Source organism: Ornithodoros turicata, chromosome 5, assembly GCF_037126465.1.
Source record: "Ornithodoros turicata isolate Travis chromosome 5, ASM3712646v1, whole genome shotgun sequence".
NCBI lineage: Eukaryota > Metazoa > Arthropoda > Arachnida > Ixodida > Argasidae > Ornithodoros > Ornithodoros turicata.
In genome coordinates this window covers 47,766,817-47,786,076 of record NC_088205.1, presented here as the reverse complement: position 1 = coordinate 47,786,076, position 19,260 = coordinate 47,766,817, and the positions used below count along the sequence as shown (strand labels likewise).

The 19,260-nt window shown below is 45.8% G+C and overlaps 1 protein-coding gene across 2 annotated transcripts in view; it reads right to left on the bottom strand.

Moving 5' to 3' along the window:
* Nucleotides 1-19,260, bottom strand: part of LOC135395988 (ABC transporter G family member 20-like) — a 255,295-nt gene that overhangs the window by 42,721 nt on the left and 193,314 nt on the right. For both annotated transcript variants that reach the window (XM_064627066.1, XM_064627067.1), the window contains 3 exons: nucleotides 15,302-15,372; nucleotides 15,141-15,229; nucleotides 14,900-15,076 (listed from right to left, as the gene is read on the bottom strand). In XM_064627066.1, the coding sequence (XP_064483136.1) occupies nucleotides 14,900-15,076; nucleotides 15,141-15,229; nucleotides 15,302-15,372 (337 nt within the window). The remainder of the gene's footprint in view (nucleotides 1-14,899; nucleotides 15,077-15,140; nucleotides 15,230-15,301; nucleotides 15,373-19,260) is intronic.

The window sequence follows — 19,260 nt, the reverse complement described above, 5'->3', positions numbered from 1 at the left end:
TGCAACATTGGCAATTTCCGCCTACCATGTGCGATTCTCAAGCTAATAACACAGAAGGCACTGGACTGAGAGAAATGAACTTTATACAGCACGAAAGTTCTTTCAGCGTCCTATCGAATGGCACTAAGCTCGATGTCCTCAGACGTTCCGTCATGAAGCAAATTGGTAACAAAGTTTGACCTTTTTGAACGTTTACGCCAAGTTTGGCATTTTTTAGCAGAAAATCTCTGACCCTCAGAGTTCTGTGGGTGGCTGTCGACAGTGTCTATAGTGCACCCTATAATCAGAAAAAAAACTCCAGTTCCTAGACATAAAATCAGCAGTGCTAGATCCCGTCAAAGTCGGTCCAGAAGAAAGCGCACTCAAGCAGCCTCGGACTTTCCTTCTCTCCCACGCGGAAACTACTCAACGCACGAGCTTCGCACGTGGCGCGATTTGCGTCGTTTGAGCTGTCATCTAACATATATTTTTTCTAGCCGAATTAAAAAATATGACTTTCACACGTTGTTCGATTGAAAATGAAACTGCCCAACATTGTTCATAATATAGCAGGTGTCCACCATAGCTGGAACCAACATCGGGAACTCGTTTGGTGACACGACACGAATTCAGAATTCGACACACTCAAATTTGACAGGCGAGCTGCAGAACAAAGCATTAACTGCAGTGTCAGCAGAATCCTGATAGCCGGCGGAGAATACAGTAAATGATTCGTCCAGACTCGGTACTCTCGTTCCCAGCCCACCGCAAAAAGCCTCACCCTGCGGGGAACTATTTTGAGACGCGGGAGCCAAAAGCCTTCGCTGCTCTAAGGCTGTTGTGCCTGTCGACCAATCAGAGACGATTTATTTTGAAAGTTTGAATCTGAAGGGTTTGTATCGCAAAAGTTGATTTTTACGGCTTTATCTTTACACAGTGGATTTTTTCGTGATTTATTTCGAGGAGTTTATTCTCGAAGTTTATTTTGCGAAGTGTAAACCAGAGTGATCCCCTTCTAGTTTGTGCCGTAACTCGCTTACCTTACGTCCAATTTACTCGAAATTTTGGGTGCGCGTGCTCCGTTCTTTGCGCTACAACTTTCCTATTCACACCACCCGTCTTTTTACTAGCGGTTATGACGTTGTTTTAGAAATCCCTTAGGCTAACCGCTATTCTGCAATATTTGTCCCTGTTTTTAGGTTCGAACCCTGCGGGAGATCTGAACCACCTATTAACGAGTTGCTGTACTCCGCAAGCCGAATACGTAGAAACTTGCGGCATCTTTTTATCCATTTCCGTTCTCGAGTTAGCACAACATGGCAAGAGCGGCTCCTTATATTCACGGGGCTGGGGGCATTTTTCTCGATATCGGTTGTTTGTTGGTGTAGGAACGTGATCGAGGACTTATTTTGACGGACTTCCAATAGCTCTGGTCCCGTCTTAGCGCGACTTTCTGCTTTCTTCATATAGCTCGGGGAGAGCTGTTACAGGCAGATCGCTTGGAGTGCGCAGCGCGTCCAGGGTTGCCAGATTGGGCTATAAACCGCAAAATTGGACTACTTCTTGTGACAGTTGGCGGGGTGTTTTTCATCTTGGCTATTTGGCTACTTTTGGGCTATTCCAGCGTATCATCCCATAGGCTCGGACGACAGCACGCGACCACACGACGACCGTCACCCCGGTCACCCCTCGTTTCTGCATCTGTGTCCCGGCACATAATAATGCACTGCCGTCTGTCGAGACTGAATAAAGTAATGATCCTTTGCGCTCCCCGGTCGGACGTGTTAATGGGGGGGGGGGGCTATACATGAGCAGGTACGAAGACACATATGTCGGAATCCCTCTTGGGAATTCGGTGATCCTGTGGCAGACACAGGTGGTGATCTGTAACGCAGCTTTTGTTCGTGCACAATCAGAATTTCGAAGTTCACAGGAACCAATTCCCGTGCGAGTTTATTATTCATTTGAGCTTCCTGAGTTTGAATAAGATGCGCGAACTGGAGAGAGTACTTAGTACCTTAGGCTCGCTGGTGTTAAATTATTAAAAGCCACAAAACGAATGCTGTTGGATCATTAAAGACTAACCATGTACAGGTCTGCGCACAGTTTAGTAACTACGGCGCGCATATAAACGGTTGCTTCAAGTAAAAATTTGCTGGGACCACGACAACGCGAGTTGCTAACGTCAAGGTCAGGTTCCCACCTTCACGTTAGCAACTGGCAATGTGGCGAGCATGGAAGCACCTTTGCGCAAAGCTGCCGCTTATATATGGGACCTGTACTTGATATCATGCTGCCTCCGACTTGGAGTCGTTGAAAGCGACCTTTATTTACATAAGCAATAAAGTTAGAAGATATATGTGGTGCATCATATCTGATTCAACACATCTTGTGGTTCTTATGCACGCCGTTTGTTCCACTTTAGAACACCGGAAGAAAACATGTACCAGCGACTTAACACAACATTGAATAACAACATTTAATATGAGACGTTTCGTCTCCTATACAGGAGACTTCATCAGTCTGCGGCATGGGACGTTGCTGAAGAGACTTTATGCCATCCGAATCCTACCTGAACAAGTTTACAAGCGAACTTATGTATCCATATCCAGGAGTTTTGCATATGCGCGCTTCTCATAACCCATGTGCAAGTTGCATGCCCCTATCTTATGCGGTATATTCTCCCGGTTTTGTGAACAGAGTAACGAAAACACTTTTGGCTATTTTTTCCTTTATGCGTTGGCGTGAGTTGGCTATGTTTGGGCTATTTTCTGAATCAGTTTTGGCGGGAGACCAGTTTGGTATCTGGCAACCCTGAGCGCGTCCCGCGTCCCTGCTCATTCAAATCATTCAAATACGCCTTATGCATAAGTGCGCGCCACCTCTCGGAAACGGCGCGAAACGTGCCCTAGCGCCATATTTGAGTACGGAAACTTTTACTTCTGGTTTCTCCGCACCATCTGAATGGGCATGTCAACGGGAGTCCGGCCTGGAAAGTGATGCCGCATTACTGCTTTGTGCCATGCTGTACGCAGAAGGGAAATAACGGACCTAAAGGTGAAAAGGTAAGGAGTCATTGAAGCTCGTCACCTTTCTTGGGGGCCAGAACCATGCAGTGTCCAGGATTTCAGTAACTGACGTCTGTTTCCGTATATGCTGACGGCGTGAGCCACCCCAGGCTCATTTTGGGCCCGTGAGCACATGCATGAACTAATAACGCGCAGCTAGCATGCTTTATGCATCGTGTCGCGTGCTGGTGAATTATAGCGGGGTAAGGAAGCAGAAAAATGCGAACGCGCGGCGTGTGACTTACTTTGTTGCAAAGCGTCGCGATAGACGCTTGTGTTTATTCTATGGCTGGAATTTCTCTATATACAATGAACAGTTTTCTTTTATATAATTACAGGTGTCTTTTCACAATTTTCCTGGCGACAAAAAGCTACGAGATGCGTGGCTTTGTGCAACGAAACGAGCCCCACCATTCGATGTTTCGAGAGCGAAAGTCTGTTCGCTTCATTTCAAAGCTGACGATTTCGTGCAAAACGTGGTCAGTGGAAGACGGATGCTGCACGCCGCTGCTGTTCCTTCCATATTTTCTTTTAAGAAGGAGCCCAAGAAACGCAAGCCACCAAAAGACAGAAGTTTCTCTCAACAAAGCCCGTCAGAAAATGTTGAGCGTGTGCCTGCAATTCTGAGCGATGTTTGCCAGAATATCCAAGATGCTTTGAGTTTTGCTGACAGCCAGGAAACTAACACATGCTTTCCAAGTGGAGACGTGTCACAGGTAGCCAACAATGTTTTTAATCAGACAGAAGCTGAACTTCAACTAGAGAGGAAGCTACAGCGGAAAGAAGAAAGAATTTTACAGCTTGAAAAAGATCTCCAAGAAGCCAAGAGTAAGGTTGCTCATCTTGAAAGTGAAGTTTCTGTGCTCGAACAAAAACTAAGGAAACTTGAAGACAAGCACCTCCCATTTTCAGTTCAGAATTTCAAAACGTGCAATGAAGACATTCAGTTTTATACCGGTCTGCCGTCGTATAAAGTGTTTGTGGCCTTACTGGAGTACTTAGACCCTGGTGAGAATGGACGCAACATGCAGTATAGAACGTCAAGTGATGGAGTCTCCTCACTGGGTAGGCCACGCTCACTGTCTGTCGAAAATGAGCTGTTCATGACCCTCATAAGACTCAAAGTAGGACTCTTCCAGAAAGACCTGGCGCACAGATTTCACATAACTCAAGCAACAGTCAGCAGAATTCTCACTGTATGGATAAACATTCTCTACCTCAAGCTAACAGAACTGCCACAGTGGCCATCTCGTCAAGTCGTCAACGCAGGCATGCCACCTGCCTTCAAGGAGAAGTATCCAAGTACAAGAGTGATAATCGACGCTACTGAACTCAAGTGCGAAGTACCCACCTCATTTGTCTTGCAGTCTGAAACTTACTCGACGTACAAATCCTCTAACACAATGAAATCTCTGATTGGTGTCTCCCCAGATGGAAACGTCACATTTGTGTCCCCACTTTACACTGGTTGCATTTCAGACAAAGAGCTAGTCAAAAGGAGTGGTTTTCTGTCACTTGATTTTGAGAGAGGAGACTCAGTGATGGCAGACAAAGGCTTCAAAATCAGTGACCTCCTGGAACCTTTGGGTGTAAACCTCAACATTCCCCCATTCACAAAGGATGGAAAGCTGACCGAGGAAGAAGTCATTGCTACTCAAGAAATCGCAGCATTGAGAATTCACGTGGAAAGACGTATACAACGCATTAAAACGTACCACATTTTCGACAGGCATATCCCAATCACCCTTGGGCCTATTGCTAATCAAATGTGGACTGTGTGCGCACTTTTGAGCAACTACCAAAGCCCTATCATCAAGTCATATGAATAGCAATATTATATATAAGGTGCAATATTGTACAGTAGAGGTATGTAATAAATAATGAATTGCCTATTGCTTAAGGTGAGTGTCGGTGCTCTGTTGCAATTAAATGGTACAGGCTTGCTATGCTAATACACAAACGTGATATGATGTTTAATGTGAAGTCATCTGTTTACAATATTTACAAAACAGCAACAAATTAATATGAAACAACACACATATATACACCGTACGTGATAACATTACACATATAGATGACACAACTGTGGTGGCACACGTCATGCATTTCGAGTCAACCATCGATCCATGAATTCCCTTATTCTGTCCTGGAATGAAAACCTTGTCTTGCATTTACCGATTTCTGAACTGTGAAAGCATCCTTCAGGGACTTACCAAGAAGACTGTGTCACTAAAATCATACTGCATCCTATTACCCCGCGTCCCATTGTCAGACGGGAAAAAATAAGCTGATGTATGAATACAAACTTTTTAAACAATAAATCACCTAAAGTGACCTTAACTAAACTATTGTTGTTTCGTACATGGATATAATAATCCTACCACTGACTGTGCTGCCTGGGGTTTTCCGAAGACTTTCCAGACGAATGTCTGCACAGTTTCCCCTATGTCGGCTCAGGACGCATACTAACCCGCTGTCCCCTTTCCATATGTCCACGTCATACGCCGCTCATAGTCACGGTTGCTTCGCAGCACTAACATGAACTTAAAAAGAAAAAGTTATGATGTGTGTTATTCCAATACTTCCATACCTTGATGTAAGAATCATTCATAAATTGATGGTTGACTATGGGCTGCACAGCACATGATACAAAATGTACATATTGCACAACAGAATAAACTAAAGTGATCCTTCCAGGTAGGAAGAGCAAACTGGAAATAGAATTCATTGAGCTTTGTTACCATGTCATCACAGAATTCTTGGCACAGATAAACTCTAGTAACTATTACCCAAGATGGGGAGTAGACTACAAAGTCTCCCCATGTGGTGCCAGAGCAGTACATCTGACCCATCATTTGATAATAATAATCATGATTCGTTTTCAAGTGTGGTTTCCCTTCAGATAAAGTTATACAAAAGTCCTTGTCTGCTAAGGCTTCTTCGAGTGAGGTAGCTTTTTTTGATGATGGGCATTTGACTTCAACGATGCCATGGCTGGGTGCTTCAAGTGGGTCATACACCAAACGGTCTGGTGTGACGCCGAGCCACGGACAGTCCGGACGTACCATTAGGCCGCAAGAAAAAGTGATGACCCCGTGGTTGAGATGTTGAAGGACATCACAATATCTTAAGACCGCACTGCACTCATTCGCCATACCGTAGCGTACAGATGATGAGGTGAACTCCTTTGGTCGAAGGAGGTTTCGCAGGCCGGCCTTTGTCCATGGCTGCTTTCTTTTGTAAACCGCTCCATACGTGCAGTCTGTTGCCCCCTCAATCATATCTGTAAGTGTGCTGCTCACAAGGCCTTTTATTTTCCGTGCAAATGTTACTGCAGCACATCTCTTCTCTGCATCTGTCTCAGTCTTTTTCCTGACGTCGTAGAGTCTACACAAAAGTGGGTCTGCCCGCCCTCCTTCACTGATTCGACGCCAGTTCACATTCATTATGCTTTCTGGTGCCATGGCTGCCCGAGGTCTTCCCCACTGCTGTGGTAGCTCCATACAAGCCAACTTCTGTGGGGGTTGCTTGTACCCCAAACTTTGAATGAGGGCCAGAGTCCTCAGTACGCCAACTGCATGATTGCAGCACCCACCCAAACCTCCATGCAAACCTGCTGTGCAGTTGCAGAGGCAGCAGTCAACTTCACCTGATTCGGATAGGTTGATGTTAACCAAGTAGGGTGCACCAGTCTTCTTTTGGCTTCTGAAGCACCCACAACTGATGATGTACATTCGCTGGTCGCACCTGCTGTGTAATAGAGGTTCGTGTATCACAAACCAATCTATCTACACTCAACATTATTGAGCACTGTACTACAAGAACCGACGGTATATTCACTAGGAAAATGCGGTCGAAAAGACAACATATAAGGCTTGTGCAGACACAATAGAATGCCCCGTGAACATGATATGAAAAGAACACGACTTCCACGTTTCATTACACATGTCCTGCCCAAAGCGGGAGCAACATCCCGTTACGACATTTTTTTTTCCTCTATAAACTCGAAAAAAGACTTCAAAGTCACTTCGTACCTGTCCAAGAACGATCGTGTCTTCATGGACTGCAGCTCGACGTACGACTCAGTAGTGAACTTGTAGCCGCGCTCCATGTGTTTCTCCGATGTTGTTTTGGAGTCGTAGAAGCGACGTATAGCGTCTTGGGTGACAAGCAGAGGTGGGCACCCTCGCGAGGGCTTGTGAGGGTGAGGGCTCCCTCACCCACACCTCACCCTCACCTCACGGAATTTGAGGTGAGGTGAGGTGAGGAGCATCTTTTGGAGCAATGGTTGAGGTGAGGTGAGGTGAGGTGAGGAAAAATCTTCCTAGAAGACGCTGAGGTGAGGTGAGGTGAGGAAAATTTTCTGAAAACTTTTTGAGGTGAGGTGAGGTGAGGAAATTTTTTCTCCAGAAAGCCTGAGGTGAGGTGGGATGAGATACATCTTCTGAAAAATTTTTGAGGTGAGGTGAGGTGAGGGAAATTTTGTTAAAATTTTCTGAGGTGAGGATTCCTTTTTCATGTGAGGTGAGGACTTTTTTTCGTGTGTCGAGAGAAGAAAAGGGAAAATTTGTCCGAAAATTTTTAGGTGATATGAGGCAAGTTGGCAAAAGGTAGTTGTTAGGGCTGTCTTCTTTACTTTATTTGTTTTTTCAGTGACTTGTAAACCAAACGACGCGAGCCGTTGCACTTCACTATCAATAATCGCTGCTTATTGGCTGGTCCTGAGTCCTGACGATGGGTCAAGAGACTCTGGCTGCACATCTCACAAAAAGTAGGGGGCACAACATTGGGTGCACTGATGACGTGACACTCATACGATTATGATTCACAAAGCTGCGCTTCGATTCGACCACCACTGTAGCGCTCAACCTATCAGATGCCATGCGAAGGCGGTGAACGAGACAATTAGCAATGCACCTGCCATCCCACTAGCTGATGGCGAGCGGCCATGATATAATGCGTAGGACATGATCCGTAAATAATTTTAGCTATCATCGCCATTCATCAGGTACTCACCGCAGTCGTGGCGCTTTCTGGCCTTTGTTGCGCTTGCGCCACAAACACCTACAGTCACAATCTACCGCTAAAGCAGAGAGTCGGGACCTGATGCTTTAGTCTCGATACTTGCTTTACGCTGCGTACTTTCGTCATTTAAAAAAGTGAGAAGCGTCGACCTTGAGCAGGGAGGGGCGCCCTCCTAACTGCAAGTGAGGTGAGGGCACCTTGAACCCCCTCACCTCACGGAATTTGAGGTGAGGTGAGGGAAAATTTTTTATGCAAGGCTGAGGTGAGGTGAGGTGAGGGAAATTCTCTGAAAAGGTTTTGAGGTGAGGTGAGGTGAGGAAAGATTTTTTCAGGAAAGGCTGAGGTGAGGTGAGGTGAGGAAATTTTTCGGATGTTTTGAGGTGAGGTGAGGCGAGGAAAATTTTCTGAAAAATTATTTGAGGTGAGGGCAGGCGAGGAAAAATCTCTGAATTTTTTTTTGAGGTGAGGTGAGGTGAGGGAACTTCTCCAAAAAGTAGTTGAGGTGAGGCGAGGTGAGGACAAAGCTCCGTCCAGGAAAATTGAGGTGAGGGCAAAGACCGTGAGGAGTTTTGCCCACCTCTGGTGACAAGTGGAAGCTTAGATATATCGCTGGACCATCCAGTCTCTTCGTCAGTCATTTTGGCAAACGAGGAAAGTTTCCTAGCTGTCTGTAGACGTCAGAATCTCGGGAATCTTCGCGCACTCAACTCCTCGATCGTCGTACGTTGCGGAGGGTACCGTGAGGTGAGGGTGAGGGAGCCCTCACCCTCACAAGCCCTCGCGAGCGTGCCCACCTCTGGCTGTGACTGTTTATTGTGCCTTTTCTAGTGATATCTGTTTGTGTGTGTACCTTGGAAGGTACCTCCGGAAGCCGTTGGACTTCGTGAATTGAAGGTTAGTTGTGTGCCTGTAGTGCTATGTTTCGTGCACCTTTTGCTTGCCCAGGCAAAAATCTTGAGTGGGACCACTTCAAAGTGGTTTATTGGACAGGTCCCACTTTGAGTGTGGGACCACTTAGTGACTGGGACCAGTTGAAAGTGGAACCAGCTTCAGGATGGTCCCACTTGAAGTGGAACCAGTGGAATTGATCCAGTGGTCCCCTCTGCTAAGTGGTCCGAGATCCGGCCACTTAGCAGCTGGGACCACTGAATGCATGACCGAAAATAATGCGTAGAAATGCACATATTGCTCAAGTAATTACCGTTTATTCTGCTAAAAGCATACACTGAGCAGAAAGAAATAATCAATACATCTCTACATTTACATACCACGTAGTATAAGTCTGATCACTCACTGTGTCTAGACAAAGCATATGCCTGACTGTGCGATGCACTCACGGACCGCAGGGAGCTTTCGTTCGTTGGCCACCTCACATCTTGTATTTTCTTAGAGAAGATGACACGACACTCCTGTTTTCCATGCAGGTCGCGACATACACCCCATTCCTCTTCACCGTACGTTCGGAATCTTCTTATCCTGTTTCTCTTCAAGTTCCTCCGAAGTTTCTAAAATGAAACATCTAATTAATAGTAATCAAAACATCACGGTCATCACTCATACCTGCAAACATTCGCGACGTGCAGTCCGATTGGAGTTTCACAGTGCGTTCTTGCCTCTACGCCGTTTACGTCTTCTTGGCGTCAAAACTCTTCTGGGAAATCGACAATGTGTTGCACAGGAACCATTGTCATCGCATTGTCTTACAAAGCGCACTGAAACACATGTAAATACTGCACAGGAGATACACCATCACCATCCTTGCGACGGTTACTGAAGACAAAACCAACTTTCTGCGACGCGTCGAAGTTCTAACCAGGCTCCCACAGCTCCCCATAGAGCCCATAGTTTGAGATAATTCAGGCAACACTGGACATGCAACCAATGAAAATGAACTATGATGCCTACCTTTCGGCCAATCAGGAGTCTCTCAGTTTGGCTCGCCTTTCGGCCCGGTACTGGCCAGTACTGGCTACCATTGGCTTTTACTTTTACTGGTTTTCATGCCCGACGCTTGTTATTCCGTATTCCAGAACAAAGGCAATTTTTTGACAAAATACACATTTATTTGAAACATCGTACTGATTCAATAGTCTGACACAAATATTCACCGTGCCTACAGAGTCCAAATCGTTGCGTTCGTTGACCAAGTTCGAACTCGAAAAACACACACACACACTCTACTCCCAGAAGTGAGCGACGCTCACACGAGTGTACGCGATTTCACGGTTAGCATCTCCTTTCGTTGGTTGCAGTGCGAAGGTTTTAACGAAGCGGGCAATGCTTGTCGCATGGGCACCGAATCCTGTCTCCGTTGTGACTGTATTTGAAAATGCGACGGCGCTCACAAGTGTTCCTCAGGCGTGAGCTCACCACTGCATTCCAGTTCTGAACTCGAGAGACTGTTCGTACGTAGGATACTTGTGTCGGGAAACATCACAACACGCGCTGAGTCACTTTCACACACGAACAAATCTGGGACTTCTCTTTGAACAATGCCATCATACCGTAGTGTCAACTGACATCGTCGAGACGCGAGACACCGCTGCCACTTCGCTCCCTTTTCTTCTCGTAACTGCCCGCCAGTCAGGCAGCCCGCGAAAGAATGCTCTTTTGAAACTTTGCCAACCAATAGCGGAGCGCGCAATGTCCTTCGGCCAATGGATATCAACTATGATGCCTGACGGAGTAATACCACGTGTTTATGACGTGCAAACATTTTTTTAGAGCCGCGAAGAGGGGGAGCTGTGGGGGCCTGGTTCTAACTTCCAACTGCCCACCTGCCACTCTCGCCTCTCGCTCTCTCCTCTCCCTCTCGGCTCTCGCTGTTTGAAGTTTGAATTGCCGTGGCGTCTTCACATTGCATCAGCCTCTGCAATCACATTTTCTTTTTTTGTTGTTGTCTTTCTTCTAGTATTTAGCTTAATTTTTGTTGTTGTTGAGATGTATTTTTTTTTACATTTCTCTGGTACTTAATATGGTATGATATTCACCTCAGATGAGAATGTGCACGAATTGGAGTTACAGCATTCGCAGACGCGCGCACCTGGATAAACAGCAAGAAAAAGAGACCATGCCTGTGCTAAAATAGATTAGAGTAATAGATCAAACAAAACATGGCAAAATTGGACAAGATGAAATCCCAAAGGGGGAAGCTGGGAAGCTGCCCAACTTGGAGTCTCAGCGACCATTCTGGGAACAAAATGGTACCTGTGAGGCTCCAGCTGGAACTTCTGGAACCATCTGAGACCAGAGTGGTACCATTGATGTCACCAAAGTGGAACCAGCCACCCCATTTGGGAATCCAGCTGGGACCATTCACATTCAACTGGAACCATTCCGGGACCATCAAACATCCAACTGGAACCAGTCCAGATTCAACTGGAACCATTCTGGGACCAGTCCATATTTTCGCCTGGGTGGTAATGTTCCTAGCATGTGGGTTCCTATAACTTTATCTGCGCAGTGTGGTTATTACCATATTCATTCATATTATCTTATCCTCATTATATTATCTGTTACCTCAGTGTGCTCGTTACCCTACTGGTTAACTTGTATCATCACTTAGCGTTAGGGTGAAGATATCACATGTGATGCTCCAGTGACACTGTTGCTAATGTGGAAACTATCAATTGTAGGCGATTTTGACAGATTAATTTCGGTGAACAACACAGATGAGCCACCACACACACGACGTGGGAAAATGAACAGATACGTCGTGGAGATGTTGCAAGAGATCAAGTAAGTTAAGCTGAAGTGCGTTGCAGACCTCCTTACTGACTTGTATTTATTCCGAAACAGGTAGGGCATACACTTCACCCATGCGACTACATTATCCATGGAACGTTGTATGACGTCCGACACTACTTTTTGCAAAAAAAATTCGGACATCAGAAGACTGCAGAAGAGCTTGTATGTAACTGATGAGAAATAAAGGTATCTATAATATTTGCATGTTCAGTATTTCAATTCGCATTATACTTTTAGCCACCAACTATTTTTCGGTACGCCATTGGCACGTACAGTCTGCGCCCCTGCTGGACAAAGAGTGGCGACTCTGGTTCAGAGTGTAGCGCAGGCTGTATAGTGACCCACTGCTCTAGCACGATTTCTGCTGGTCCACTGTTCCAGCAGGATTTCTACTGGTCCATTGCTCCAGCAGGATTTCTGCTGGTCCACTGCTCCAGCAGCATTTCTGCTGGTCCATTGCTCCAGCAGGATTTGTGCTGGTCCACTGCTCCAGCAGCATTTCTGCTGGTCCAGGTCCCAAATTACGTGTCTTCTGGTCCATCAGCTTCTGGCCTGCTGGAATTTTTGATAGGGAATGTACGACAAGAGGATTAATAACGGCGGAAAAAGCTGTAGATGAAAAAGATAGTGCGCGTTGTGAAGCGGACTGGTGTCGCTGTTCGAAGGACGTAAAGATAAATGCTGTCAGTGGAACATTCGCCAGAACTGTTTTGGGCTACAATTCAGTGAATCGATATTGAAAAATACCGTAGTGCGCATCATGCCGCACACATATACGGAACACTACGATCGGACCCGTTCCAAATCCACACAGCCACGATAGGTATGCGTGCGCTTCTCCTTCTGCCTCATTGGATGCCGCCAATCTTTGCTTTCTGGGGATCCCATTCGTTGCCGCCAAAGACGGTTTTGTTGTCATTGCGTTTTTCTTCTAAACAGTAGCACTGTGTGAACTAATTTTGCTTGCATTACAGCAATTGAAACACGGACTTTCATTTGAGAGCAAGTTGTTTTTGCATTTTAGTGCCCCTTTAAGGAGGAAAACATCTCCACCAACTGTTTTCTAACTCGGATCCATGCCCTATTACTCGATGGAAAGCTAAGGACGGACTGGATCACACGAGAACGAATACCTGTAATGTTTGTATACTCATATGGGCTTTCTATGCTTTCACAGTGTAAATCTTGCAAATACATATACGTACTTGATAGCCTGGGGAGAATCTATTCAAGAGCTGACTGAAGGCATGTTATGTCCCGATAAGTCGTCCCGCAAGGGACGGCACATTTGTCAGCACCCAGCTTTTCGATTAGGAACGCCTAAAAAATTGCTCTTTCCTTTTTTCCGCGAAAGATGCCCCTGATAACCGTACGACCTGATCATGGCCGTAAGATTGACTCATACCCACATGCTTGTATGTGTAGCACAAACTGGCCAGTCGGTATCCCTGAGCCGCTCATTGACGCAACGCCAGTTTGTAGGGTCTTTTACATAAACCACGTTCTTCTTACATATCACAAAAAGCTTCCTTGCGGTCTTTTGACGTGAATACGTCTTTAAAATCGATCGGGGTAGGGTGACATCTCGGAAAGCCGAGAGACACGAAAACTGTCACTTTCGCCACTCAAAAGTGTCAATCGGATATTACGAGGCCAAGGGGAGGGGCATCGAGCCGGGCTGTATATAGTGGCTGGAAGGGGTAGTGTGATGACCGCGCTGATCCTTCCGAAGACACTGCTGTTCGCCCGTCGGAAGTGGTGACGTCATAGTCGAGAAGGCAATCAGAAACAGCTTCCCTGCTGCTCCGTCGCCCAACAGTGTGTGTGTATGCTTGGTTCGTGCGATCTACGACATGAAAAGACGACGCGCCGACAGAGAAGACGAAGAAAATGCAGCACCCAACAAGCGTTTTCTACGCACGGCGTTACGATGCTGCGATCTACAGGCGATGCCAGCAACGGCGCCCCAGGTTGCAGTACCCGCTACAAATCTTGCAAGGAGAAGCCCAGCTTGTTTGGTGTGCCGAAGAATGAGGCACCAGCTCCCGTAGCTCAGTGGTTAGCGTGCTGGCTACGTCACGTCGAGACTGGCAGGTACCCGGGTTCGAATCCCGGTGCCGGCTGTGCTGTCTGGGATTTTTCCTGGGTTTTCCTCAGACGCTTTCAGACATATGTCGGCACAGTTCCCTTAGAAGTCGGCCCAGGGCTTCAGAGGCGACAACGGCAAGCCCTTTCACCAGGATGAGGCAATGTTTCAAAAGTGGAAGCGCGCTTTGCCACGTGATGACGTAGAACTTCAACGAAATTCTGGAATCTGTGAGCTGCGCTTCGATGTCCAGTACATCGTGCGCCACTTCACAACCATCATAAACAAGCAGGGTATCGCTTGAACAAAATTTTTTTCTTAAAAAATATTAGGCCAAAACAGAAAATATTTTTTCAGGGTGACTCCTGGTGGACAGCTTGACAAGCTCGTTCGCAGATGTGATTGTAACTGTGCCGTTATGCATAACTAGCCGTTATGCGTTCTGCTCTCTGTGAGGGGTGATTCTAACATTAGCTTCTAATAGATTATCGTAATATATCCGTAAAATAATTGAACACATGTAAACCAATGCCTGTCGTTTCAGTGTCCCTTGCGAGATGTATTCACGGAAAAACATAGCGGTAGCGGCCCGACTACTACCCGCATCCCGAATTTTTTGGGGTGATGTGACGCTTGGTGAGCATAGTGAATAGGTACAGGTCGCGTGTCAGGAGGTTCTCATTGTATTCGAACTGATCTCACCGCTTTTAGAACCATTTGCAAGATGGCCCAAATGACGCTCTTAGTAAAGCCTGCTCCTTCTAACATAGATCGCGACCAGTGTGGGCATCCTGAACAGATTAGCTCACTCACTCACTGAAAAGTGGTAAATAATGGGGTAGGTTTGTCTTGCATAAGGAGTGCACCAACGAAATCCCGCAACCACAGGTCGCAAGCCTAAAGTTCTAGTAAGAAAGGAAGCGGTTGTCCCAAGCACGTCATTTGGTCCCACGTGTTTAAATTATGAACGGTTATGCATGAATAATATACTTGCCGAAGCTCATTCCACAGAAGGCCATTGTCAGTGGCAGAAGAAAAGCCATCAGCAAGCTCCCGCGCACCGGAAGGTCGAAGATGTAAACGAAGGTGAGAAGCATCAGCATTGTCTGCATGTAGGCGAGGACCATTTGCACGATGGCGTGACTAGTTACAACTTCTCCCGCCGTTACACCTACACAACCGAAATCAGACTTTCAGTTGTGCTGTTACCTGCTTGGAAGGATTATTCTGCAAACCTGCCACGAAACATCGTGAGCGAAGTCCTTCGTGGTTTTCAGAAACCAACAAAATGGCAGTCAGTGAGATGGACATGGCGAAGATAAGCCTAACACGAGAAAAACGTAAGGTCATCACAAATGCACATATCTTCAATTCGTCGGCCACGATGTGTACTCACGAGATGATTACACCAGGACCCATGAACTCCCGAAAGGTCAACTCGAACCCGTTATAGAAAGGATCCTCCACCTATACGTATTACCAGGATAGTTAGAAAGCGTTTCGAACAAAAATGATTTAGTTACATACTAATTTATCTGCACGATTTGGCCCTCGAGCTCTCGTCTGTCGGCCACAGCGGTATGGGGTTTCGTGTGGGCAATGTAAGCCTCATTCACACGAAAGTGTTTCTCATCTGTGTGGTGTTCGTTGGTTTTTCGTTTGACAGACATAAGTCAATGGGGCCATTTACGAATACGTCTTTTAACGGATATGTGTGTCTGTTCTGCGAAACCCAGTGCCCGATTGCATCCGTTTTTCCGGTATAAACGTCGGAAGCGGTCTTGAGAATTACACGTAAGGAATATACTTAGCGCGCATGAAACGTAGCTTAGTTGTTAGCTTATCGGGCTTCTAGCAAATGCATGCACACAAATATGATGTGAAGGAAATCAATGTTTTGTGCTTATCTGACAAGGAATTTTCTCATTCTCACATCTGGGACTGTGCGAAACAGGTTTGATTAGGTGTTAGGGAGGATGTTGAGAGGTCAATATGTCATCTGGAATGATTGTGCCAGCCTGAGCCCTAGCTGAGCGCAATATACGCGTTGTGCATTAACTATGCTGCAGTGGCCATCTTGGGCCGGAAAGCGCAAATAGGCGAGGGAACGGGCATACGTGGTTTCAGCGGTACCGACAATAATTTTGTATAGCAATTCCCAATCAGGGAATTTGTTTTCAAAAAGAAAATCGGATTCTGATAATGTTGCGACATGACAACGCATTCATAGCTGATATAGCTGTTACTAGAGTGGGGTTTGAAATAGGCCTGTCCTGACCGCATTTCGTCCTATCATTCCGCTATGTGAAGTTACGCTCGGTTATGTTACGTTAGAGCGGCTTAGAGTGGATTTGGGTGTCTGTTTAATTTGGCGTAGTTGCCTCTAAGTTTCGTGGGGTTATTTACTCCACAGCAAAATACGCTGTAAAGGGGAAGTCTCCCCCACATATGCAGATAGATACGAATGGTCAGAAGGACATCCGCTCCCCAATGATAGGGTCAATCTCAATCAGCACGTCTGTGACAGCATTGCTGTGAGAAGAATAGGCTGCTCTACAGTAACAGTTGAATCCGTAACTAAGGGGGGCACTATAGTCATTTGAAATGAAGTGCCGTTCCAGTTCACACGTGCTCATACACATTTACTTTTTTACATGTGCCTGTGCAAATATTTTTGATGCAGTGTTCGTTCGTCAAAATTTCGAAGCACATCCAGAACGTCAATGCGAGTATGTTCACAGTGTGATGGCAGATAAGTTTGTTACACATCTACTTAACATAGGTTCCGACTGGTCATTATCATTCTCATGTTACGCGCGAGCTCTGCGTCAGCTTGGAGGGAAGAGTTAATCGCCTTAACTGTATATCATTATTTTATCTCACCATAGTCGCAGTGGATGAGCAGAAGTGCGAACAATTACAAGCAACAACATGTGCACACATGGGCGTACCGAGAGTGGGGCAAGGGGGCCGTGCCCCCCCCCCCCCCCCCTGGAGCTTCGAGGTCACTCGTGAAAATTGTGCGCCCTGTATTCACATATCGTCATGATTTTTCTTAGATGTAAAAAAAAAAAAAAAACAACCGAACACCCGTACAGTCCGTCTCCAGGAAAAGAAGAGGTGGCACGCTTTGCCTCCCCCCAACTGGATGGGCTTTACCCCCTGCAAATAATCCTGGGAACGCCCATGTGTGAACAATCCAACTTTCTCGTGTGGGATTCGTTCAGGAGGGATTTCTAGTTCCTCTACAGTGTGTCCAGGTCCACACCAGACAACACGGCAGTGAAGGCGTCACAATATGCATTCGAAAACAGCTTATGCAAACCGGAGCACAGCTCCCGCTACTTGAGCCATTTCGTCTTTATACCAGAGAGTAGAACCGAACGCAAGCCTGAACCGAAAACCCTTATTAGCCGTTATTTTTAGCCGAACCGGAAGTGAACCAAACCGAAACTATTCGCGCCATCTTTGAGCTGAACCAGAACTGAACCGATATATTTTTTTTATAGCCGGTTCAAGTAACTGTTCACGCCTACCCAAATGACCCACTGTGTGATAATTTTAAATAATGCTACGTAGAGTGTGACTGATGATACACAAAAATTGAATCTGTGAGCAAATGAATTTCCACAACCATTACTCCCTTTCTGAACTAAATGCACGGGGCTACACGAATGTCACAGATTGGGTACTGCATTTCACGCTTTGTTTTTACAATCCTTATGTATGTACTGCTTGCGACACGGTTGTCTGAAATCGGCTGTCAGTAGTTCTGCAGCGCATGCCTTGACTACTTGATTGTCATCGTTTCAACATCGTATTTAAAGGGGGACCATAAGCTGCACGTGTTTCTTACTCAAAATAAATGATCTTGCAACACCTGGAGATTTGAGATGGGATAAACCACGGGGTGCTGATTTCAGACGACAGTGTCGCAGGCAGTACATAATCAATGTGTGAGAATGAAAATACTTGAAATTAAATCGTGGACCGTGTTATACCGAGTAAGATAAAATCAGTAACATGCATAAGACACAATTTGACGAGGGAGACCACTATATTTCTTTCTCTGTGGGCAAAAAATTGCGTACCTATAAAGCCTCGTTCCATTAAATTCACAAACAGCATGCACATTTACGTAGGTTGTTGCATTCAGAGGATAATTTGTCAAGTTTAATAAGTAATTGATGTCCTTGAGAGTAAATTTCAGGGCCACCGGGGACTAAATGGGTAGTAATTGCGAGCTTGGGAACTAGAAGCTGCAATGGTATGGTATGGCGATGTTCGAATAGTTGGGGCGCTTCGGGCAAGCGTGCCCGGGTAGAACGCCACTTCTTGTTTGTCTGCCGACATCTCTCAGCGCTGTTCAGCGCCACCGTCAACGGGTGCTTGAAGAAATCGCAGCCTTTAAAACCCTACAGCGAAAAGAGCCGTTCAGGTGAGGAGTGGTTGAGTTTGCGAATCGAATCCATGGACTACAACGCATGAAATGGACCCACACATTTAGTCGGTTGCATGTATGGTTTCTCGACCCTTTTAATAATAGTCAGTGCTGATTTTGAGCAGATGGTGGTGGGCATTGCTATTGGTAGGTTCCTAAACAGAGCATCATCGTTATAGGTGAAAGGTACATGTTATAGGGGTGCTAGCGCAGCTTGAAAGAATCAAACTTATGTTTGCGATCGCTTACAATTATTTCAATTTTCACTTACAATTAAAATATATCCAAACGTCCAATAATTGTAAGGTGTCTGTTCTCAACTTCTCGAATGAAGTTCTAATTGTCAACTAACTGTAATCGTGGTGCGAGGAGACATTTAATATTGTACGCTTAAACCATTCCACGATTCCAAAACCATTCCAACCATTAAAAACCATTCCAAACAATCCGCCATGAGCATTGCCATCTTCGGTCCCAGACCGTCATAGAAAATTAAACATAACAACAAAACTTTCTTAATTTCTCTAACGTCTGACCTGCCCCAAGGGTCTGTGCTGGTGCCGTTGTAATGCATTTTGTTTATCAATGACATAAGAGACAACATACAAGTGAAGATGAAGCTATTTGCAGACGACTGCATTATGTATCACGATATACGGTGTAACGGTAATCACCAAAACTTACAAACAGCACTGGACCGGGATACAGAGTGGTGCCACAGCTGGTGCATGAGTATAAACGCAAACAAAAGTGTTGTAGTGGCTCTCACTAAGCCTCTATTGTTTTCCTACAGCTCTGCGGGCACAGAGCTGACTCGAGTCACGTGCCAAAAATATCTCTGCGTGACCATCACAGATGACTTGAATTGGAACACCCATATTTACTACGTGTTAAAAGGACTGTTGAGACCAAGT